Source organism: Leptonychotes weddellii, chromosome 9, assembly GCF_054177405.1.
Source record: "Leptonychotes weddellii isolate Sample4059 chromosome 9, ASM5417740v2, whole genome shotgun sequence".
Taxonomy (NCBI): Eukaryota; Metazoa; Chordata; class Mammalia; order Carnivora; family Phocidae; genus Leptonychotes; species Leptonychotes weddellii.
Genome location: NC_138377.1, coordinates 10,998,320 through 11,022,546, shown reverse-complemented (window position 1 = coordinate 11,022,546; position 24,227 = coordinate 10,998,320). Strand labels below are relative to the sequence as shown.

Sequence of the window (24,227 nt, the reverse complement as noted above, 5' to 3'; positions counted from 1 at the left end):
GACCAGAGAGGTCCTGCCGCGGGCCGCGGCCCATGGTTCCCTCCGGCAGAAGGAGGCCCCTGCCCGTGGCGGAGCGGGGAGGCCGGCGGCGGCGGCAGCGGCGAGCTCGGGCCTCCCCCGGCCCCCCACGGCGAGAGCCCCGGCTAGGCCACGCCGCCCGCGGGCGACCCCCCGGCTCCGGGCGAGTTCGGGGTCTGGAAGGTCGAGTGGAGCCTGGTCAACAGCTCGGGCTCATCGCCCTTCCCCGAGGCCTGGGCGGCGCCCAGCGGGTAGGCCTCCCGGGCGCGGCCGGGGCCCGCGCAGCTGAGGAAGGCCAGGCAGGCCCCCCGGAGGCGGCCCAGGTCCCGGTGCGTGGACTCGCTGACGAAGCAGTACAGCACGGGGTCGGCCACGCAGTTGAAGCTGGTGAGGAGCAGCGAGAAGTGGTAGGCGTTGAAGACGGCCTTGGCGAACTGGCAGCTGGCCTCCCAGAGGCTGCGCACGAGCAGCAGAGCGTGGTAGGGCAGGAAGCAGGCCAGGAAGATGACCACGGTGCTGAGCACCAGCCGCTGGATCTGGTCCTTGCGGCTCTTCTGGGTGCCGTGGCTGCGGCACACGGCGCGCAGGATGCCCCGGTAGGAGGCCAGCAGCAGGCAGAGGGGGAAGAGGAAGCCCACGAGGAAGCGGTAGTAGTTGATGCCCCGCTGCCATGGCTCCAGGGGGTAGTGCTCGAAGCAGACGCGGTGCCGGTCCTCGTCCTCCACCACCTCCTTGTGCGTGAGGAAGTAGACGCTGCTCAGCAGCTCCTTGGCCCAGATGAGCGCGCTGACGCCCACGGCCGCCTTGAGCGTGCGGAACTGGTGGAAGCGGAAGGGGTGGGCCACGGCCAGGTAGCGGTCGATGGAGATGCAGCAGAGGAAGCCCACGCTGATGTAGATGTTCTCGTAGAGGAGGATGCCGCACACCTGGCAGGACAGGTCCCCGTGCGACCAGTGGTCATGCTGCAGCACGTACTGCAGCCAGAAGGGCAGCGAGCAGATGTAGAAGAGGTCGGCCAAGGTCAGGTTGCACAGGTACACGCCCAGCTCGTTCCGGGCCTTGATCTGCAGGTAGCCGAAGTAGAGGGACAGGCAGTTGGCCGGGAAGCCCACCACCAGCACCACGACGTAGACCACCGGGGCCAGAGTCTGGTGGATGGTGTGGTCAATGGCGCACAGCGAACTGTTCTCCGCAGTGACGTTCCCCATCTCTGGGCCTCAGGGCGCCGGGCGCCTCGCCCCTCACCGGCTCAGGGACCGGGCCGGTCTCTCTACAGCCATCTTGTTCACCGGCTGTGGCTCAAGCTGCATCAAAAGCTGGGCCTCCTCGGTGGCGGGTAAGCCCCTGAAAGGTAAAGGCAGGAAGGGCTTAGGATGACAGCAGCTGACGTTTATGTAGCCCTGCTGGGTGTTAGGTACCGTTCTAAGCGCCTCACGCAATGGAGACGACTGGACCAACCTCAACTCAACTCGACTATCTAGTTGGCTACCTTGGTCACGCACCAAGACACTCAATGGTGGTTTGTGCCTCCCTGTCCCCGCTCCCTGGCTTCCTATCCCTTATTTATTTTCCTGGTCTCTCAGGGCAGCAAGGAAGGCTAGGAGCTCTCGTGAGCACAGACTCATCCCGAGCCCCGCTCTCCAAGGGCCGCTCAAGGTAAAGACCAATTCCAACCCGCACACAACAGCAAGGGCCCCGGCCCCTCTCCCTACGACAGCACTATGCATCATTCACAGTTTTCCTACTTGCTCCCAAGAATGTACCAGGTCAGTTAGCCCTGAGGCCACAGCCCCTTCTGGGGGCCTTTCCAGCCAGCCCGGAAGGGACCCAACCTTGCCTCGTCCTATTGTGCTCTGGTGGGGAACAAAGAGCATGCTTCCCACGGGGCACTGCCTGGATTCCTGGGTGCTCATCAGGAGGTGCTACCTCACCCCCTCTCCGTGGAGTCGAGGACCCAGCGCAGGGAACAACACAAGGAACCAACAGAAATGAGTGCCAGGCCAGGGTCAGCCGCTTACAGGCTGTGCGAGCGATTCCCCGTCTCTGAGTGTCAGTGTCCTCATCTGTAATGTGGGCACAGAAACACCTGTCCTCGGGTCAGCATCAGGGCCACGTAAAATGACAGATGCCAAAATCCACGGCATTGTTTCACCAGAGGCAAAGAGGCAGAGTAAAATATGGCAAGTCTTGGGGCGCCTGGGTGGCTCAGTCGTTAGGCGTCTGCCTTCGGCTCAGGTCATGATCCCAGGGTCCTGGGATCGAGCCCCACATCAGGCTCCCTGCTCAGCGGGAAGCCTGCTTCTCCCTCTCCCACTCTCCCTGCTTGTGTTCCCTCTCTCGCTGTGTCTCTCTCTGTCAAATAAATAAATAAAATCTTTAAAAAAAAAAAATATGGCAAGTCTTAACATTGGTGGAAAGCTCATATTGCTGAGAATTTAACAACAACAAAAAAAATGCTACTTCTATGTGTACAAATACATTTGAACAAGAGAGAACAAAGATTTCTCTTGTGAGCCCACTTTATAAATTAATATATCGAAACGAAAGGTCTGAGCTACTCTACTGAGTGAACGCTTCTGGCCCCACTGAAAAATCTCACTGTTTCTAAATCAGGACTGCTAATTTTTTGTTTGTGTAAGAATCATCCTCCCAGAGAGCCTCATTAGCCACTTTTTTCCCCTGACCGCCCCCTTTCTGTGAAATTTTAATACCCCAAATATATTGCACATCTGTTTGCGCACTGTGACCCTTGGAAGGGTGACAAATCATTGTAATAGCTAAGGTTTTTTTTTCACCCCACCCAAGAACCAATTTCACCCCCCGCCTCGAGCAGGTACAGTCCATAGGGTTGCAAATTCTGAATGAGTGAGGAGGTTTGAATTAAGCTGTTTTGAAGTATCAGCAGATCCACCCTGCCCCTTGCATTGTCTCTCCACCATAGTCAAGCTGCGACTCAGGGACCCAGAAGGGAGACCCCTCAGAGTATGCCGGGCAGCCACCTCAGTACCTGCTGACCACGGCCCCTCCCTCCGCCGCCTCACCCCTGCAGCTCTCTTGTGGCTCTTGCCTGGCCCCATGGCCCCTGGAGCCAGGGCTCAGCCTGGAAGTGGGTGCAGCGTGCAGGGAAGGGGCTCAGAGACACCCAGCCCAGCGGTTCCAGTCCTGGGGTGCAGGGAGGGTAAACTTGAGAGATGCCCCTGCAACCCCCTGCTCAATCTTGTAAATAAGTAAGTATGGGCATTCTTCCTGGGGAAGGACCCTGTAGCTTTCATAAGGGTCTCTAGACGGGCAAGAGATGGTTCTACCAAAGCTACCCTCCTCACATAGTTCCCTCCCCCACCCCAGCTCTCCCATTCGTCCCCCCCCAATGACCCACATGGAAGCCACAGCCCTCTTTCTAGAATATAACCAGGTCCTCTTCTTCCTTGCTTAAAAGCCACTGAGATGGCTTCTTATCACACCTACAGTAAAACCCAAACTCCTGATAGGACCTACAAGGCCCAGCGTGATCTGGCCCCGCCCAGCTCCCTCGGCCTCGCCCACCACCACCATGCGTTAGCCATAAAACCCAGCTGTCTGCGGCTCAGGCCTCGGCTACATAAGCCGTTGTCTCTCGGGAGAGCTGTCCCCTGCACACACACACCACCCCCCCGCAACCTCCACCTCCACAGCAGGGCTGGCTCCTTTTCTGCAAGATCTCAGCTGACCACCCCACATAAGTAGCCCCCTCCCCGGCCACCCTCACACCTCCTGCTTGACTGCTCCTCAGAGCCCCCAGCAGCATCCGAGATTGCTCTTGTCGGTTAACTTGACTGCGGCTGCTGATCTGTCTCCTCCACGGGGATGTGAATTCCAAGAGGCCAGAGGCCAGGTGCACCTTGAACTGTGCCTGGCACTTCAGAGGCTCTCATAAACACTTCTGGAAGGAATAAGTGAATGCCACCGCCCCATTTCACAGGTGGGGAAACCAAGGTCGCCCGAAGCCGGACTGAGGAAGGAAGCCTGGGTCTCCCTGCTGCATGTCCCACCTCCCTGCCTCCTGACAGCCATCCCCAGCTGAGGCTCGCTCCCAAACTCTCAGTCTCCAGAAGATGAGGATGCCTGGTCGGGCTCAGCTCTCCATCCTACACAAGCCTGGAATCTCAGTGATGGTGGTGGAGGGGAGTGCTTCTTGGTGTTTTTAATGGTGGTTACATATATATATATAACATACAATTTACCATGGAAAGCATTTTAAAATGTACAGTTGATTAGTCACACTGTCATGCAATCAGCACCACCATCTGTCTCCAGAACTTTTTCATCGTCCCAAACTGAAACTCTGTCCCCATGAAACACTAACTGAGCTCCCCATCCCCCTCTGCCCCCCGCCCGAGGCCCTGGCACCCACCATTCTACTCTCTGTTCCTGTGAATGTGACTATTCTAGGGCCCTCGTCTAAGAGAAATCGTTCAGGGTTTGTCTTTTGGCGACTGGCTTATTTCACTTAGCAAAATGTCCCCGAGATTCATTCATGCTGTAGCATATTGCAGAATTGCCTTCCTTTTTAAGGCTGAATAATATTCTGTTGTATGTATTTACTATATTTGGTTTTCCCATTCATTTGTCAGTGAACACTTGCTTCTGCCCTACCCGTCGGCTTTTGGGAATAATGCTGCTATGAACATGGGTGTGCGGTTATCTATTCGCGTCCCTGCTTTCAGCTCTTCTGGGTAGATACCCAGAAGTGGAATTACTGGATCAGATGGTAGTTCTATTTTTAATTTTTTGAGGAACTGCCACTCTGTTTTCCACAGCAGCTGCACCATTTTACATGCCCACCAGTGGTGCACAAGGGCATTTTCTTGTTTTTCGTTTTTTGGGTTTTTTTTGCTTTTTGTGTGTTTTGGTTCTGCTTATATGTTTTGATGGTGAGAAGAAGGGGAAAGGGGCAGCTGAGGCCTGTGACCCCGAAACTCTGCCCCGTGTGTCAAACTGTGGCTCCGTTCACCTTCCTCTTGCCAGCCCCCCTCTCCCCGAATCCCAAGCCCACACCTGCGGGGCCAGACGGTTTGGCTGGCTTCCATATGAGAAGCGGACAGCAGTCCAGGGCCCCGAGCCGTCCCCAGGAGCACTCACCCAGGGCGAATGAAGCCATAGCGAAAAACACGTGCTGTCAGGTCTTAGGAATTCACTGAGAGTCACCAGGCTGAAGCCTATTGTTTACTGGCCGTGAGTGTGTATCTGTGTGGGGGGCAGGGGTGTGGGGGACGGGGCAGTGCTGGGGCAACAGCGTGTCCCTTCCTCTTTCCTAGGCCAACAATAATCGAAATTTGGCAACCAGAGTCAAAAATACTCAAGCCTGCAGGGCAAAAAAGAGACATTTACTATGTTTAGATTAAAGCACTTCCTACGTTCCCTTGTAGAAAAAGGGTGTTTTAAGAGCCGTGGTTTTCAATTTAGGTGCATTAGAGTGCTCTGGAAGATTTGTTTAAAACAGATTATTGAGCCTCACCTTCAGTGTTTCTAAGTCAGTGGGTCTGAGGTGGGGCTTGGGAATGTCCAGCGTGTTCCTAAGGTGATGTTGGTGCAGTGGACCCACGAAGCACACTCCTGTGTAGCCAGGCGCTCAAACGTCTGGAACGTCTGGGATTTGGCTCCTGATAAGTGGCAGGATAAGCACCCAGATAACACGAGTTCCTAAGCTGGGGAGCAGAGGTGGCTGGAAGGGAAATTTAGGACCCAGCAGGACCTCGTGGGCAGAACCAGGATACAGCCCATGCAAGGTCAATAGCCTGATTCAATCTCTCGACAAACAGTGACTGGATCTGTCGGGGTACTTACACCTCGTATTTGCAAAATCTTTTACAGTTTGCAGAGCATTTCATATCTGCTCTCCCCCATCTTCACAAAGGCCCTGTTATTTCCCCCATTTGAGGGATGAGGCAACTGAGGCCCAGAGAGATGGAGTGGCTTGCCCAAGAGTCCAGTTCCTCTGCATTTCTCCCACCCTCAGGGAACCTCCAATCTCATAGGCATAACTTACTCTTACCCGGGGGCAGTGTATGGTGGTGCTGTGAGCATCCCTCACACTCACATTTAATGTTGGTTTGTTCTTTTCACACCACACACATCCTCTGGGGGACAGCATCCCTCTCTGATTTCAACCCCATCTGCACTCTACGACTCCTAGAGCTCCCACCAGGTGGACGGTGGACAAAACCAGCGTCCCGCTGCCTCACCGGACATGGTCAGTCAGGCCCACCCCACTTCCCTCATTTCTGCATGAATCTGCTCTTGGAAGGGTCATCTCTACCTGCCCAGTTAAAGGGCCTTCAGCTTCTTTCCTCATCTTCATCCAAAGCATCCAGTTAATTACCCAGTTCTACCATTTTCAGCTCCTAAATATTTCCCACATCAGTCTGTTCCTCTTCAGTTTCCTCACCAGTGCTCTAGACTGGCTTGGTCAAGGCTTCATCCCCAGAATCAGTGCAATGGCTTCCTATTGGATTTCTTGGCTCCATCTTACCACCCTTAAGGCCATCCTCTAAAATGCAAATCTAACATAATCATTCCTACTTCAAATCCTTCAATGGCCCTCCAATCTTTCATCCATCCATCCATCCATCCATCCATCCATCCATCCATCCATCCATTCATTTATCCATTCACACAACAGATACTTATTGAGTATCTATTGTATGGAAGCCACTGCGCTAGACACTGTCACTTAGTGTAACTCAAGGTGCATTTACTCTCATGGGACAGTGAAGAAGACAGGTGAAACCAGCTCCTAAAGAGAGCACAGGATTTTAAGGGAGTTCATAGGAGGTAACCCGACCCAGCCCAAAAAGCCTTCCTGAGCAGCAAGTTAGGCTAAGACAGAAGAAGGGGGAAGGGCTGCCCAAGCAGAGGGGAGTTTCTGTCTGTGAAAACAATGTGTGCAACAGGCCAACTATGAGGGATAATGGGCACTTTTGGGGAACTGAGAGTAGCCTGGCATGACAGGGTCTAGGTATGAGGAAGCATGGCCAGAGGGGAGACAAGAAGCTGTAGCAACTGACAACTAATGAGAAGGGAGATGGACAAATCTGAGTCAGGGGCAAATCTGAGATGTTCCTCAGTGCTTGGTCCTTGTAAGCTCTCAAAAATTACTTGGTAGGTGGGTGGAGAGGTGGTGAGGTAGGTGGGTGGGTGGGTGGATAGGTGAATGGGTGGATAGATGGGGGGCAGGTGGATGAATAAATGAATGCATGAAGGTAGATGGATAGATGAGTAAGTGAATGGGTAGAGAGATGGATGGATGGGTGGATGCATGGGTAGCTGAATGTGTAAACAGCTAGATGGGCGAGGGGTAGACAGATAGACGGATGGGTTAATGGGTAGAGAAATGGATGAATGGGTGACTGGATAGGTAGATGGGTTTGAGGTTGGGTGCTGGGACAGTGGGGATGTCATTAATAGAAACAGAAAAGTAAGAAGGAAGATTTACTCTAGCCTCCACTCCAGCAGCCGAGCATCTGCTCAAGCCTCCAGAGCTGGTCAGAGGCTCCAGCTTTTTCTCCTAGGTCTAATCCCAGCCAGCCTCCCCTACTGGTTCCTGAGGACACACGTACCCCCAGATGGAAACTACACCCTGACCAGGAGTGTCCTTTCTGTACCTGGTCTCCATAGGAAACTTGCTCCTCAAAAATCAAGGGACACAGTGGATGCAAAAGTGATCTGTAAATGGAAAAACGTAGACAGAGTGGCAGAACCAAGCCAAATCAGCGGAGAGCCCTCCACCTACCAGGAATGTTTCCGTACATTCACTCTCTTTCAACACCACTCTTATCTGGGCTCACTTTACAGACGAAAAAACTGAGGGTTGGAGAGATGAACCAACCTGCTCAAGATTCCACAGTCACGATGTGGCAGGCCAGGTTTTGAAGTCAGATCGGCCCACACTTTCTTCTGCATCACATTCTCTTTCTGTCCGTCATGATTATCACTGAGCAACCACCCTCTACCTCCAGGCTTCACTGAGCCCCAGTCCTCGGATGCCACCACGAGGGCCCCCAGGCTGAGTCCTGGGCTGGTCCCCTGCACCTGGCAGGTGCTCTACCAGGTCAACTGTTTCCTCAACACCCACTGAGGAAAACCCAAGGTGCGCCCAGTCCGTGGTTGCCCAAGGGGTGGGGATCGGGACAAAGAACAAACTTGGGGACCCCCTGCGTCTGCCTCAAACACTTCATCATCCAGCTAAGAAACCCAGAGACTACACAAAACAACCCAACACCTAAAAGCAAATCTTTACACAAATGTCCAACAGCACGGAGGTCTCCGAGGACTTTAACGACCATGAGAAACTAGCCCTCTTTGGGAGGAAGGAAGGAAGCGCCTCTTTGACGCAAGCTGAGAGTCTCCTGCACATTCCCAGCCAGAAGGCGGAGGTGCCTGATGCTGGCATTGAGCTGGTGCATAACAGTGATCTAATCTTCGAGTCCCTTCCGTGTGCTGCACTCAGGCACGCACACAGACAGTTACTCACGGAGCCCCGAGCCCACAGAGCGGGGAGTTTCCGGCAGGCCCAGCTTCCCTTCCCTTCAGCGGTTAAACCTCTGCATGCTCTCAGAGGCTGACATTTCCCTCTGGGACACAAGTAGAAATCAGGCTGCAGCCTGCCTTGGTCCCATCTGGCTCCCAACTATCCTCACTCCAGCACCAACAACAAGGAGACAATATCATTTCTAAAGCCCTTGCAACTGTTTCGAAGTTCAGTCCCATGGGGGAGCTGGGGGGGCCTCGGGGCTCAGGCTGTCCCTCTGAGGCAGCTGGGCTGGCACGGCTATCCCCTTTCACAGAACCTGAAGCCCAGAGAGCCTAAGCCAGTGGCTCAAGTTCATACAGTAAGTCAGGTGGATCTGAATCCAGAACCCGGCATCATGGCACGAATTTGCTGCCTTTTAAGCTCTTTCGACCACAAGCCACAGCAAGAACACACGACATTGTAACCAAGCACGCACAGACATTATACACACGCATGCATGCACAGTGAGAAACAAACTTCCCCAAAGCAATACTTACCCTAGGACTTGCACTCTGATCATTTCTACTTGGTTTTCAAAATGCAGCTCGTTAGCTACTAAATTGATTTCTTGACCCACTAATGAGTCACCATCCTCCGTTTGGAAGCAGCGGACTGATCCCCCGCCTTGCTCAGCCTCCAGACCCCAAGAAGGTGATGACGGTCTCTGCCGCCAGGTGAGGAGCAGGCAGGGAGTGAGCGGCAGCAAAGGGGGAATCTGGGTCTTCTCTGACTGTCCACCTGGCTGAGCTGTGCCCTCAAACCTCAAATAGCCCGGGCTTCCTCCAGACGCTCTGCAGAGGCCTGGGGGAGGAGACTGGACTCACCTTGCCGGGCCTGGGGGACGCCCCAGGCAGGCCACCCTGCAGCCAGGACCCGCGCTTCCCCTCCGGAGATTTTCCACAGACCACACCTCCCAGCTCGGTCTAGAAAATCCCAGCAGGAGGCTGCCCATTCCTGAGCTGAGGCAGAATCATGTGAACTCCGATCTGGTATCAGGCTGGGCGGTTGCCGAGGAACACTCCCCAGCCAAGGATGAGAGTGGGGTGGGGGGACGGCTCCCTCCACACATCCTCCGAACGCTTGCCCCACACCCCAGGGGGGCAGGGAGAAACCTCACCAGGACTGTTCAAGCCTGAGTTAGGGGCAGGGGGCCTGGGGAGTCAGGGGGGGCTGCGGGGGGAGCCGAGTGCACTAAGTCTACCCATCAAACCACCCTGAGCACCTACAGAAGACCAGGAGAGGGGGTGCAGGAGGTTGAACCCCTGCCCCAGGGGTCCTTGCTTGAGCCATTCAGACAGGCCAGTGCTCCAGCAACTAGAATATACTGCGTACACCGACCAGCAAGGACAACGGGATAACAGGCAAGGAGTGGGGAGGACGGCTATTTCCATGCCCATCCCCGGGCTGTCACCCTTCGGTGGCTCACAAGCGACATCTGGGTCAGTGGGTCACACCTCACCTAAGAAAACACTTGGGGAGCTTATAAAAAAGAACGCCAATGGCCATGCCCTACCTCAGATGGATGAAATCATCCTTTCTGGAGGGGAGGTGCGAGCCCCAGGGTTTTAAAGGTCTCTGGACAACTCCAGCGGGCAGCCAGCTGCAGCAGTGCCGATGGGGTGGAAGCACGTTGGGTCCTGTTTTGCGGACCAACAAAGCCAGGGCAACAGAGGAAGGTTCTGGGCTATGAATAAGGCAAACAGCAGTGTTTTAAAGTAGCCTGGCCCCGAGCGGGCAGCCAGCACTGGGCTCTGGCTTCATGGGGTCTTCTGTCTCTCAGGGGCATTTACTAAACTTCCTCAGTGCCGCAGGACTGAAAGAAGCCCTGGAGGTTACCCAGCTCAGCCCCCTCAGTTTACAAATGGGGAAACTCAGGCACACAGAGGCCAAGGGTCTAGACCGGGGCCCCACAGCTAAGTGAGAGAGCGGCGATTCTCAGAACGTGCTGCTGACTGCAGGTGCCATGCTCTGTTGGCAGAGCCTCCTCCCTTTGACGTGATCACCTTGGAAGGGGCTCATAGGATGCGTTGCTGGAGCCAGAAAGCCAACGTCCACTGTGCTTGGGGGTCACTGAGAAAGTGCAGTCTCTCTGCCCCATTGGGTGATCTGTGGGACTCATCCTCTCCTGAGGATGAATCACTATTATAGTCTTTTGGGGGAACTATATTGGTAGGGGTGTCAGAAGAAAATCCCCTCCTGTGGGGTCTGGGCCCTCCAAGCAAAAGTTTCTATGTCAGCTGCTGCAAAAGTCTGCATCTCGTGATGGAGCAGTAGTGCAGGTTTAGACCCAGATGTTTCTCCCGAGCCGCAGAAGCGTGGCTGGTCTTCCCTCATGTCACAGGAAGGAGCGGGTGGATGAGGAGTGCACGGTCAACTTAGTAGTGAATGCCTGGCTACCCGGGGGACACACAGGCCAGAGGAAAGGCTCTCTCTCTCTGGCCCAGCCTAACAGGACATAGACCCGCAGACTGTCTATACCTGCGGAAACCACGGATGGTCCTGCATCCCCTCCCCCACCCCAGAACCCTCCCCTCCCAGGAGCTGCCCCCAGGCTGCCCAGCCCCCTCTGCAGCAAATAGACACCATATCTCACCTGCAGTGGGGACTCTTCCTTTCTCCAGGGCCAGAGATCCCCTCTTCCTCCCCAGTGGGCCTTTGGGACTGCAGGTGGAGGGGTGATTCTTACTTTAGTTGAACTCAAATCAGCTGAGCCCACATCTTCTGAGACACCCACTCAGGAAGAGAAAAAGGTGCCAGGATTTTGTCCTTAACCTAAAACGGGAAAGAAGGACTAGAAACTGTGATGACACCAAGCATCGGGCAGTGGCCTAAGGGGTCCTGGGGACCCCATCACTTCGACTCCCCCAAACCTCACTCAATAAACCTACACCTAGGGGCGCCTGGGTGGCTCAGTCGTTGAGTGTCTGCCTTCGGCTCAGGTCATGATCCCAGGGTCCTGGGATCGAGCCCCGCATCGGGCTCTCTGCTCCGCGGGAAGCCTGCTTCTCCCTCTCCCATTCCCCCTGCTTGGATTCCCTCTCTCGCTGTGTCTCTCTCTGTCAAATAAATAAGATCTTTAAAAAATAAAAAATAAAGGGGCGCCTGGGTGGCTCAGTCGGTTGGGCGACTGCCTTCGGCTCGGGTCATGATCCCGGGGTCCTGGGATCGAGTCCCACATCGGGCTCCCTGCTCAGTGGGGAGCCTGCTTCTCCCTCTCCCACTCCCTCTGCTTGTGTTCCCTGTCTCGCTGTGTCTCTCTCTGTCAAATAAATAAATAAAATCTTTAAAAAAAAATAATAAAAATAAAAAAATAAAAAATAAAAATAAAAATAAATAAATAAACCTACAACTAGTGCAAAGTAATGAGTCTGTAATAAAAACATAGTCTCAAGAGAAGCCCCTGGCCTGCCTCCCCCCATTCATACTCTGTCCTTCAGCCCAAAGTGATAGTATCTTGGAGCTGCCGCTGGGCAGAGGGGGGAGTTCAGTGAAGGGCAAGAATGCCTGAGCTCTGTGGGGCACAGTGACCTCCCAGGGGCTGCCAGGGTCTACCTCTGCGGCTCCTTCCATCCTGGAAAGACCTAGGGCCTAAACTGCGCCAGGCCTGCCACCTGAAACCACGGTTTCCCACTCTCAGCCCTTGCGGACAGCAGTCCGGAAGCATTGTAGACCCCCACGAGAACAGCAGCCCCAGAAGGTCAGACTGAGCCCTGGGCCTCCCTGTCTGCCCCCAGCATAAACATCTCCTCCAAGAACCTTGACTCTGAAGGGCTGGTGGGCTTTTCTGAGCCCCTCTGAGCCTATTATTTTGAGGGCAACAGCACCATAGGCCACAAGGCTATTGGGCACCCACTGGCCCCTAGAAGTCCAGGCAATCTGAGAAGCACCCTAGGGAGGACCGTGGAGTCGGCCCTGAGCCGGTGGCACCACGCAAGACCTCCAGCACGTGGCAGCAAGCCCAAGGGCACGGGATGAAGGTTAAGGGCAGAGGCGCCGGGCCAGACCGTGCAGGTCTCAATCCCCGTGCTGCCACTGTCTGGCTCTGTGACCTTGAGAAACCGCAGACCTTGCTGACCAATGGACTTCTATGAGAACCAAAGGGGATGAGGTCCAGCAAGTGCCTGGCGCCTGGTAGGTCCTTGATGTCGGTCAGGATACAGTGATGATGGGGATGATGACGATGGTAGAAACAGGGTAGAAGGTCCTGCCCCATGGTCTGATTCACCCTAGGAAGAGTGGAGGGTGAGCAGGCCAGCTCGGTGAGGTGTTTGCTATAGTGCACTACCTGGTTTCCCCTGGCTACTCTACCGATTTGGGGCTAGTTGGGGTAAAGACCTCGGAGGCTCCCTGAGGGCTCTGACAAGTACAAGTGTCTTATCATGAGCCATCTGCTATTTGACTGCAGGGACCTTCGCTGACTTGTATCCTGAAGGCCGGCCTTGACCTTCCCCAGGCCTTCTACTTTCGCACAGGCTTACACCACAGGAGCTGATGCAAGGTGCAATATTGTTGCAGGTTCAAAGGTGGCCAGGTGTGAAGTTAAGATGGCTTCAAGGACCAAGAAAAGAACCAGCAGAGAACCTCCCTGAGTGCCTGGCACCACGGCCGTGGTGGAGTCAGGGAAGAGGTGGGAGCAACTTAGGATCAAGGAGGGCAGTCATTGCCATTTGGGGAGCATGTGCTTAGTACCTGGTCTGAGCACCTTTCAGATGCTTCCTGTTTTAACTTCTGCACCAGTCCTGTGAGGCAGGGTTATCCCTGTCTTCTAGGCAGGGCAACGGAGACTCAAGAGTGCCAGCAACTTGCCCAGGGCCCCATCGCTAGGCAAGAGCAGAACTGTTTGACTCCAAAGACTCTTGACCACTGTATGAGTTTCTTGTTGCTGCTGGAACAAATTGCCACCAGCTTAGCGGCATAAGACAACATAAATTTATTGTCTTAGAGTCTAGTGGTCAGAAGTCTGACATTAGTTTCACTGGGCTGAAAGCAAAGTATTGGCAGGCCTGCCTTCCTTCTGGAAGTTCTAGGGAAAAATCCCTTTCCTTGCCTTTTCGAGCTTCTAGAGGCTTCCAGCATTCCTTGGCTTTCAGCCCCCTTTCAGCTTCCAAGACAGCAGTGGTAGGTTGAGCCCATGTCACGCTGTGTCACTCTGGTCTCTGCTCCCAGCCTCACATCTCCTTCTCTGACTCTGACCCTGCTGCCCCCCTCCTCCACTTTTAAAGACCTTTGTGATCATACTGGGTCCACCCGGATAAACCAGGACAGTCTCCTTTAAAGGTCAGCTGATTAGCAAGCTTGATTCTGCTACCTTAATCTCCCTTAATGTCACGTAAAGTAACATATCCATGGGCTCCAGGGACTGACCTGGACATCATTTGGGGGTCCTTATTCTGCCGACTGTGCCACCATATTGCCCTTATTAAAAACCCTACCGAGGGCGCCTGGGTGGCTCAGTTGGTTGAGCGACTGCCTTCGGCTCAGGTCATGATCCTGGAGTCCCGGGCTCCCTGCTCAGCGGGGAGTCTGCTTCTCCCTCTCCCTCTGCCTCTCGTGCTGTCTCTCATTCTCTCGCTCTCAAATAAATAAATAAAATCTTTAAAAAAAAAAACAAACAAAAAATACCCTACCGAGCAGTGCTTCACAAATGTTGACGTGAATCTCCCAGGAATCGCGTTTACGCGTAGAATCTGGTTCGGTAGGTCTGGGGTGAGGCCTGAGCATGTCCGTCTAACAAGCTCCCAGGCCCCTGAGCCGGGCCTGCCTTTCTCTCTTTTGCAGACTCACAGTGCCTGGTACCACACTGCCCGAGGGTCTGGCACTAATAAATGCTTGATAACCAAAGACGGGGGGCAGCTGGGGTGAGGGGCTGGGAGGTGGAGGAGGTAAGGAAGGAAATAAATATCTGGGCATTGTCCCCCACGCCCACCCTGACTCCAGGACAAAGTCTAACCAAAGCCATGGGGCCCAATCAGTAGAGTCACCTGGGAGGTGTGGGGAGTTATGACAGAGCCTCTGGGCAGGGATGGGCTTGGAGCTGTGCCCCCGGAGTGGAGGGCGGGCAAGATGGGCAGAAGGTGGCTGAAGTGTGAAGGCAGGGAGGAGGCCCCATCAGCCCTTGCTCTCGCGGCCCACCCACTTCCTGGCTTCTTCTCCCTACTATTCAAGGTCAAATCCCCCCTCCGGTCTTCAAGGCAGCATCTCCCAGATGAGCTTCAGGAGGCCCGCACCAGTGTTCCCAGGCCCTGTCCTAGATTCACTGAATCAGAATCAGAATCACTTCGGGATGAGGTCCAAGAGTCTGGCCTTTGAGCAATTCCTTTTGGTTTTTCTGACACACACCGAAGTCTGAGCACCAGAGCTTTAAGGCCCAGTTCCAATGCCACCCTCCTCCACACATCCCTCCTTGGGTTCTTTTTGTCTTTCCTTGGCCAACTTGAAACTTCTGAAAGGTGAGGTCTGGGTGTTTTACTGCTGTGACTGCCAGAGAGCTGGGGAGACCAGGGCTCCTCATACAGAGAGAAGTGGCCGGTGAGTTCCAAACGACAGATAGGCCATGGACAAGGGGACGCTGGGTGGGTGCTTACACACTTGGAGTTACTGCTACATGTGAGATGCTGTGCATCCCAGAGCGTGCCCTGATGATGCTTCACAGCAGCCCTGTAAGGTAAATATTATTATCCTGGCTTCACCACCGAAGACACCAAGGTCACAGAGCTGGCTCACGGCAGTGCTGGGGTTCAAGCCAGGTCTGAATTAATTATATTCTAATAATTAACAATGCAGTGCATGGGACTTTGTATGATTACTTGCTCATGCCCATCTCCCCTTCTAGATAGTAAGCCCCAGGAGGAAGGAGGAGCTGGGTCTGTTTTGTTCTCTCTCTGGGAGAAGGTGGTTTGGCCCAAAATAAACGCACAACAACAATGTGCTGAATGTGTGAATGAATACATGAATCTAAAATCCATTTCTTTCTGCAGCCCAGTGTGGCTGAAATTGAAGTCGGGAAATAACAGACTGGGGCAGACAGGCAGACTCTGGGAGGAGGCAATGGGAAGAGGGTTGGTTTTGACTCTGAGGACATGGGTGGGTGGCCATGCGTGAAAATACATTACAGTGGAAACCTACTGCTGAAAGAGAGACTTTGGTCTCTCTTTGGAGAGTCTGTGGTCTCTCTGAGAAGGTCTCAACTGTCTCAGACATCCTTCCTGCTTGGAGCCAAAGCACAAACCACAGACCTGAAGGTTGCCATAGCGACTCCCGGGGCCTGCTGCCCTCCCTGGCCTCCTGCCCTCCCCACCCACGGTACTTCAACCCATCAGCTAATAACCTAATAATGTAGGACAACAGTCGCTCCAAACACCCAGGCAGCAACCCTCTTGAAAAACAAACAGATTTCTCTAGGAAACTGAGAGCTACATCGATGCTCATTATCCTCAGCCTGGGCCACCTGCGAAAAATCTGCTTTTCTGAACCCCAATTACCCTCGTCCTGGCTTCCCCCTCTTGTTTTAAAGACAAGGGGTTGGCGGAGCTGGGGACTGAAGCCCCGGAAGTTCCAAGGAAACAGATACCAGAGAAGCCACTATATAGGATGGCTGCTCCTTCAGCCCGGAATCAGGCCCAGAGAAAGAGATCCGGACCAAAACAGGCTCTGTGATAAGACCCTAGTTATGGGTATCTGGATCTCTGCTGGTCTTCTTTGCAAAGTTGAATTAATTTGTCACCATGGCACCCAGGAAAAGTAAAAAAAGCAAAAGCACAAAGGAAGGTTTTCAAGTTGTGGTAGATTCAAGACAGCTGGAAATGATTTGATGCTTTTCTCATTGAGAGACGGGGTCTAAGTCCCCTGCCCTTGAATCTCGGTGGGCTGTTACTACTGAGGCCAGCTCTGAAGAGACTGGAAGCTTCCACTTCCTATCACTTGGGATAGTTTCCCTTAAAACCTGGCTACCGTGCTGGGAGGGGGCCCACATTGACAGGAACCCAGACCCTGAACGACGGTCCCAGCTGAGGGTCAGCATCAACTGGCTTAGCACACGAGTGTGTGATCTTGGAAGAAGATTCTCTTGCCCCAGCTGGGCCCCATCAGTAGATGCTGCAAGGAGCAGAGATACACCATCCTCACCAAACCCTGCCCCAATCGTGGATTCCTGAGCAAAGTAGATGAATGCTGTTATTTTAAGCAGCTGTCTTTAAAGTGGTTTGTTATACAGCAGTAGATAACTGGAACACAAGTATTATTTTTCTCCAAAATCAGGTGAGGGCTTATCATGTGCTGGATTCATTCATATGGTTATTTAATTTTTATAACAACTTTGTGGGGTGGATATAATAATCATCATTTTCCCCATGAACTACTAAGGCTCAGAGAGGGAAGTTATCTTGTTTGAGACCAGCCAGCTAGGAAGGATAAAACCCGTTTTCCACTGTTCGCTGTTGGATGAGTCTTCCCTCCCTACAGTGTGCACTGTACCCAAAAGGGTTCAACATGATGATAATAACAATATTCATAGCTAAGGTTTAGGGGGCACTGCAAAGCTTTCAAGGCAAGATCTTCAGCTGCATGATCTCATGACCACCCTAGGAAGCAGGCTCTATTATCATGCCCATTTCACAGAAAGTGACACCGAGGCTTAAAAACAGGGTAGCTGATGGGCGCCTGGGTGGCTCAGATGGTTAAGCGTCTGCCTTCGGCTCAGGTCATGATCTCAGGGTCCTGGGATCGAGTCCCGCATCGGGCTCCCTGCTCCTTGGGAGCCTGCTTCTCCCTCTGCCTCTCTCTCTCTCTCTCTGTCTCTCATGAATAAATAAAATCTTTATTAAAAAAAAAAAAACAGGGTAGCTGATCTGCCTAAGGTAATAGGTCTAATAAGAGGAAGAGCTGAGATGTGGACCATCGTCCTCTAGCTTTGGAATGGGGCTCTCAGCAGCAGATGCCCTAATCTATGGCATCCACACTGCTTAAGCCCCACGTCCTCTGTTAAGCTCAGGAATTTTCCCTGACTTCTTTTCTTTGAAAGCTTACCTGTGCCAGAAGACACAATCACATCGTCTCAGATCTGGACCATTCTCACATCTCTTTTGTCCTCACGACCCTCTATGTGGTTGCCATGGCCAATAGTTATTTCTGTTTCACCGAGGCCCAGACACAGAAAGTGACCTGCCCAAAGTCACAGAGCCTCTGGCTCCAAGACTGTCCTCCCTCCTCTATCCCTCCTCCTAAATCCAAAAGTGTCTTCCTGTGCCGTTTGGCCACCCTATCACCGTTCTCCAGCTTGAGGATAATCCGGGCCCACCGACTGCCAGGCCGGAGGCCTTGCCAACCCCATCCGGCGTTCCTTCGGCCAATCGCAGGCAAGCTTTCCCTGGGCCGGACACCTGCCCTTCACGCAAGAGACACCGACCGACCGAGCAGTTTCGGGGGAAGGAAAGGAAAACCTGGCGAATCTTTGTGTCACTGGGCTGCCTGCCGAGATCTGGGCAGGGTTAGCTGTGTGTGTGTTTGTGTGTGTGTCTGTGTGTGTAATTGCCAGGTGGCCACTGAGCCAGCCGAGGGGGTGGCTGCCAAAGCAGGCAGCAACCGCGGGGCAGAGACATTCCACCCCGGAGAGGGACCGGGACGCGCCGGCGGCGTTCGGGGGTTAGACACCAGGCTGGCCCGGCCGCAGCCGCGTCTGCCCGCTTCCGCGAGGCGCCCGCCGTGCTCGTCCGGGGCGCGCCCGCTCTTGGCCGCCGCCGCCCGGCCCCCAGCGCGCGCGCACACGCGGCCGCTCCCGCGCTGGCCCGCCCTGTCCCGCGCACCCACGCGCGCACGCCGTCGCTCCCGCACTGGGCCGCCGCGCCCCGCGCACGTACACGTGGCCCCCACGGGCCCGCGGCTTCAGCGCGCGCTCGCGGGGCCGTGCCGGGGAAGGCGGCGATCTGGCTGCCAGTGCCCAGGACCCGGTGCGCTCTGCTGTGCGCAGGCGGTTTCCTGGTGCGCCAGGGACCCCACGACCGACCGACCCCGACCGTGGCGAGAGGAAGAGGCCTGGCTCCGGGGGACACATACCTGCGCGGTGAAGGGCCAGAGTGCCGGGCGCAGTTACCCCGCGCGTTGTCCGCGCCCCCTCCTAGGGCCAGCGCGCAGCGAGCAAGGTGGGCGCTGCGTCCTCTGGTTGCTGGCAGAGGTGGTCTGGGAACGCTGGCGGGTCCATTTCCTGGCCAGACCCTCCTCTTCGTGGTGCCCCGAGTCCCCCCATCCTCTCCCCCTTCCCCTCCTTCCCCCGTCGGGCGCACCCAGTCCTGCGGGTCCTTGCCCTGCCCGTCACTGACCACAGGCCACAGGCTAGGCGCCTGCCAGGAAGAACCACAGTCGCTCAGACCTGTCCTAGAGGTACAGCACTCCCCACCCCCATACCATTGTGTCCCCGGCACAGGCTCTGGAGCGGCCGAGTGTGGGCTCAGACTGGCTTTGCCTCTGCAAAAGGACAAGGGTCCTTCTCCGCCACATCCCTAAGCTGAGAGCAGAGCCCGGGAAGCACCTTTCTGTGCTTTTCACGTCCTTATCCGCAGCGCCAGCACATTGGTAGCCACTCAGGAAGTGCAATCCCGCGCTGCTGCCCTGAGCCTCTCTCCAGCTCCCCTGACCTCAGCCCCAGCGGCCCAGCCTAGGTTTGCTGCCTCCTGGATCCCTGCCCTGGTGTTCCCCCACCCTACCCCCGGGGTGTGCCTGAGTCATGCGTGGCCAGGCACAACACAGAGGACCTCCTGCTGGTTTTATTGGGAATTCAATGAGGCGCTAAGGCCACCTGCCTGTCCTCTGCCCCAAACCCCTGGAGAACAGCGGTAACAGTAGCCAGAGCTTTGCAGGGTTGAGCACTCACTGTGTGCCAGGCACTGTGCCAAGCACTTAGATGCACGGAACTCATCGGATCCTCGCCACTCTACTAGGTACATACTGTTATCATCCCCATTTTGCACGTGGGGGGATGAGGCACAGAGAGGTCAACTAATGAGCCCGAGGTCACACAGGTAGTAAGTGGAGGCACTGAGATTCAAACCCAAGCAGGTGAGTCCGGAGCCAGCATCCTACCCCAAGCTACCCTTAGCTGTTCCTTCAGCACCTCTGCTCTTTCATACCCGCAGATCTTAACTGTGTCCCTCTCCACTCAAGAGAACTCCTGAATTCCATCTCCTGAACTCCAGCCCCAGGTTTTAGACCCAAATGTCACTTCCCCTATCAAGCCTTCTTGGCTCTCAGTTGTGCGGTGCTCCCTTGGCTCCCTTCCCAGCATCTTTTGCACCATCCACTAGGGTCACTGGCACCCAGCTGTCTCTCTGCAGGACACTCACTCCTGGCCCAGCGCTTGGCTCAGAGGAGAGCACCCCATTCCTGTTTGTGAAATGAGTGTCTGGGAGTGGCCCCTGCGGGAGTCTGCAGAATCCTGTGCCGTTATGGTTGTTAGGACCCATGGTCGGGGGTTAGGATGGAGGGCAACCAGAGAGCGGGCAGAGAGGTGAAGAGAGAAGTCGATGTCTCACCCTCGGCTAAGCCCTCCAGGTGGCTCAAAACTGCCCGCTTTGTGACTGGGCCCCTCGGTGAGTCTCTCGAGGGAAATGGACAGTGGACAAGCGGGGAGAAGATACCCTGGCTGGAGGGGGGGGCAGGGGGAGCAGAGGGAAGCAAGAACCTCCTGGCAAGCTCTTCTCAGAGGCTGTCCTCATTTTGAAATTCCTCCTTCTTGTGAAATCTTCACAAATGGAGTTTTCTGGATTAATTATGCATGCCATAAAAATGCACATCAGAGTTTGCCTTCAAAAGCCAGAGTGTCTAGAGTTGGAGCCCCAGCTCTGCTACATACTAGTAGGACGACCTTGGATAAATCCCTCAAACTCTCTGTGCCTAGTTCCTCATGTGTGAAACGGGGACACTGCTTCAAAAGGAAGTTGAGGTGATTTCATGATTAAATCAGGCAAAGCCCTTAGCTCGCCACCCAGCAGATATTAGGGCTCAATGGATGTTTGCTGTTGTCCCCGCCACATACCCTCTTATATATGGCTCTTATCTTTTGAATGCTTACTGTGTCCCTAGTGCTTATGAATGGTCTCTTTGAATTCCAACAAGTAGTTTTCTTTCCATTTTACAGATCAGGAAACTGAGGTTCAGTGAATTGCCCGAGGCCACTCAGTTCTGAGTGTCTGAACCAGGACTTGAATAGAGTCCTAACTGAAGCTGCTTCTTGCAGCAACTATGATCTGCCTCATCCTATCCCCCCAGGAGGGAAGTGGGGTGTTTTAAAGCCCATCGGCAGTTGCCAGATCCAGGATTCTGTCTCCCACTGGTGCAAACAGTGCATGCCATGTAGAAAGTTTGTTACAAAGTGAATCTTGTGGGGGTTGCCAGATTCACAACTGGGGGGGTGGCATACACACTGTAACTGATCAGATGGTGGCCCCCTCTCTCCCTGCCTATCTCTTTCTAGCATTCAGTCTCTGTTCTCTGTTTATGGATCTCTAAACCCAGAACCTTTTACAAGTGTAAACACTCTTCAATTAAAACAAGCTCCATTTGGACTCCTGCTTCACTTTTTAGAGCTAGAACAGCATGGTACCTATACTAGTTATTTAAAGATCCAGAATTGGCCGGTGGGAAAAGGGTTGGCGTCTCTGGCCATGCCTCCCTAAGAAGATGCTAGATTTGGAGAAGCAAAGACATTCATCGTGCAACCTACAATGTCGCCTTTCGCTGTGTTTCTTGGTGTCAAGATATCCACTCCTTGGCAGGGGCAGCAGAATTTGTTCTTTTGTAAAAAAAAAACAAAACAAAACCTGGCATTGGCCTTGTAAACAACAAACAGCTCACTAAGTTAAAATGAAGCATGCATTGTTTTCCAGAACCTTCCTGGTTCTAGGGGATGGCAAATTATGGCCCATGCTCCTGGAATGCTGATTGGAGACACTGCACTAATAACTGTCTTTCCTGCCCACAGCAATCATCTCCCACAATGGGCTGGACTCCAGAGACGTGGGCAGAATTTCTCCATACCTGGCGTAAGTGACGTTGACGTCCATTGCTTCTTTTCCAGTCTCCCCTGGGTTTTTTGGTCTCGGCATTCACATTTTCCCAGTGTCTGGTTAGGGAAGGCCTGTAGGTGCTCAGAAATGGCAGTCGAGGGGGTGGAGGAAAGAGACTGTGGTACCAGGGCCAGAAGTGTGCCAAGGACTTTTTATCAGCCCATCCAGATCCACTCTCTACCTGTCTCCATCCTAACTCCACGGATTGGATCACTGGCCTCCCCTGCCCTCTGGCTTCTGTTGGGTTTGGCCAATGGGAGGCGCCAACTGGGATCAGAGGATGGCAGGAGAGTGAAGAGGAGGGAGTATTTCTCCCCCTGCCAGGCTGGCTGCCTGCCTTTAGCTGCAGCTGGAGTCCTTGGCCTGTGTGGCTGCTCCCTCTTCGTCCTCCAGCCTGGGGTAACGACAGCTACCCCGAGGAGCTAGGCCCAGGCTGCTGCACTGTCCTGCACTGGTTCCCTTAGCCCTCCCCACACCTTTGAAAAACCGTGCCTGGGTTAACCTCTCCTTGGTCACCCTGCCTGACGGTGCCTCTTCTTCCTGCCAAGTCTCTGACTGGACCAGATGCGTCTTCACTGTAAACTCGCACTAATGGAAGAATAGGCACATAGTTTAGAATGTGCACAGATTATTTACTTGAAAATAAATTACTGTCTTTTCCAGTTCCTTCCAATTAGCACAGCTGGCCAGCCTCAGAGGAAATCTGTCTTTATCCCCCTGAATAACAGAATGAGCCCCTGCTTCCTCTGCCTCTTGCAGACTCCCCGGCCCTGTGCTTCCTGTCGTTGTGAGCCTCCTAGCTACTCCTTTTGGTGTGTCTGACTTTCCTTTTGAGAAATCCTTGCCACTGCAGAGTCAAGCTCGTCCCTGGACAGTTTCAAGCAGCAAGAAGATGGTTTTTCTGAGAATTCTCTTTCCTGGCATCACCGCACTCCAGCAGGTTTGGGCCTGAACTGATTAATCAGACTGACCTGATTAACACAACTGTTGTTTCCGCTCCCACTCATAATCCTTGGGCTCACAGACAGAGTGTGACTAATGTGGCCACCCAAAGGCAGGAAACTCTGAGGCTGGTGGGGAGGGAGTGCAAGTCCAGATGAAGTGTGAGCACACACATCTGGCACGCTGGGGAAACCCTGCTGCATGCCTGGCTGGGCTGCAGACTTCTGGAAGAGGCCTTCAGGCGAGGCTTGCTCAAGCTCAGGCAGTTGGGAGAGGGGGTAGCATCTGAGTGTCTGGGTTCAAATCCCAAACCTGCTGCTTTCTGATTGGGAGCGCTCCGCCAAGTTTTTCAGCCTCCCTGCAGCCTGTGTTTCCTCCTTTAAAAATGGGGTAATAATGGAAGATCGGTGTAAGCATGAAATATAAAAGTGCTCTCAAGAAATCTATTGACATAGAAACCAGTCGCCCAGCCTAGCAGGTGCAAAGAGAGCAGGTTATGCTGGGAAGGCACAAAAGGGGGGCTTGGCCGACTGACGTAGGGTGGGTCAGGCTGCAACTGCTCAACCAGCCTTGACCAGTCTCTGCCTTCGTTCTCCTGCTTATGGAGAATGGATCGAATCGTGGCTCTTCATACTGGCTGCGTGACCTCGGAAAGTTACATGACTGCTCTCTGCCCCAGTTCCCTTATCTGTAAAATGGGGATAATAACAGTACCTCACAGGGTTGTTGCAGTCAATTAATTAATAAGTATAAAACTTAGAAATATGCCTGCCCCACTGGATGCTCAATAGGTGTTAGGTCACCCCTCTCCATCCAGTGCCTGTGGAAGGCTTGTGTGTTCCCCTCTGGCTCAGGTACGCAGGCTTCTTCCTTACGGGGAGCGAGCGAGGGAAATGTGGTTTAGTTTCTTTGGTTTGTTTGTTTGTTTCCTATGGGCCTCATATGATTGGGGTGTGAGTGTGGGGGCAGGGCAGAGGAAATCTGACTGGTAGGTGGCATCCAGGAGCTCTTCCAAACTCACCTGCCTGGAGCCCCTAACGAGAACCATTGGAAGCTCCCCACTGCTCCCTGGGATAGGCTTAGGTGTCTCTAATGGGGTCGACAAACGGCTGACATGGGAGGGGATTGGCAGAGATTTTGTGACCCAGAGGGAGCCTCGCCCAGAAAATCTCAGTGAAAATTCTCCCTCTGTGTTGGGCTTCAGACCCCGCCTGGCCTCTCCCAGGCTGTGGGCTGGGATCCTGGAGGTGAGGCCCCAAGGTTAGGAGGTGCACACGGTGGAGCCAGAGTGCCTGGGTTCAAATCCCAGCTCTGCCACGTGCCAAGTTATTTAATCTCTCAGCGCCTGCCCTGTACAGTGAGGGTAATTACAGTGGCACCCACCTCAGAGTGCTGGAGAGTGTGCTCAGAATGGTCCCTGGCCCAGAGTAAATGTTCAGTAAGCATCAGTTATTACTAGTATACCACCGGCCACAGCGCCCTCTGACTACCAGGGACAGCTATTACGGCAGCCTGAATAATGCCCCTCCTCCAAGATGTCATGTCCCAATCCCTGGGACCTGTGAATATGTTGCCTTTCATGGCAAAAGGAACCTTGCAGGGGCGCCTGGGCGGCTCAGCTCAGGTCAAGGTCTCATGGGTGGTGGGATCGAGCCCTGCGTCTG

The 24,227-nt window shown here is 54.1% G+C and overlaps 1 protein-coding gene and 1 long non-coding RNA gene across 11 annotated transcripts in view; one reads left to right on the top strand and one right to left on the bottom strand.

Annotated features, from left to right (window-relative positions):
• Positions 1 to 120: 120 nt before the first annotated feature.
• GPR68 (G protein-coupled receptor 68) overlaps positions 121 to 24,227 on the bottom strand; it is a 27,831-nt gene continuing 3,724 nt past the window's right edge. Inside the window, exons 1-4 of one of the 10 annotated variants that reach the window (XM_081830052.1) lie at positions 18,617 to 18,791; positions 11,160 to 11,338; positions 7,659 to 7,719; positions 121 to 1,362 (exon numbers count right to left, since the gene is read on the bottom strand). In XM_081830052.1, the coding sequence (XP_081686178.1) occupies positions 144 to 1,226 (1,083 nt within the window). In that variant the 5' untranslated portion in view covers positions 1,227 to 1,362; positions 7,659 to 7,719; positions 11,160 to 11,338; positions 18,617 to 18,791 and the 3' untranslated portion in view covers positions 121 to 143. The other 9 variants (XM_081830050.1, XM_081830049.1, XM_081830047.1 and 6 more) reach the window with 9 other exon arrangements.
• On the top strand, positions 18,471 to 23,329 carry LOC115942921 (uncharacterized). The gene is made up of 3 exons (XR_004077494.2): positions 18,471 to 18,702; positions 21,537 to 21,597; positions 22,381 to 23,329. It is a non-coding gene; the product is annotated as an uncharacterized LOC115942921 (long non-coding RNA).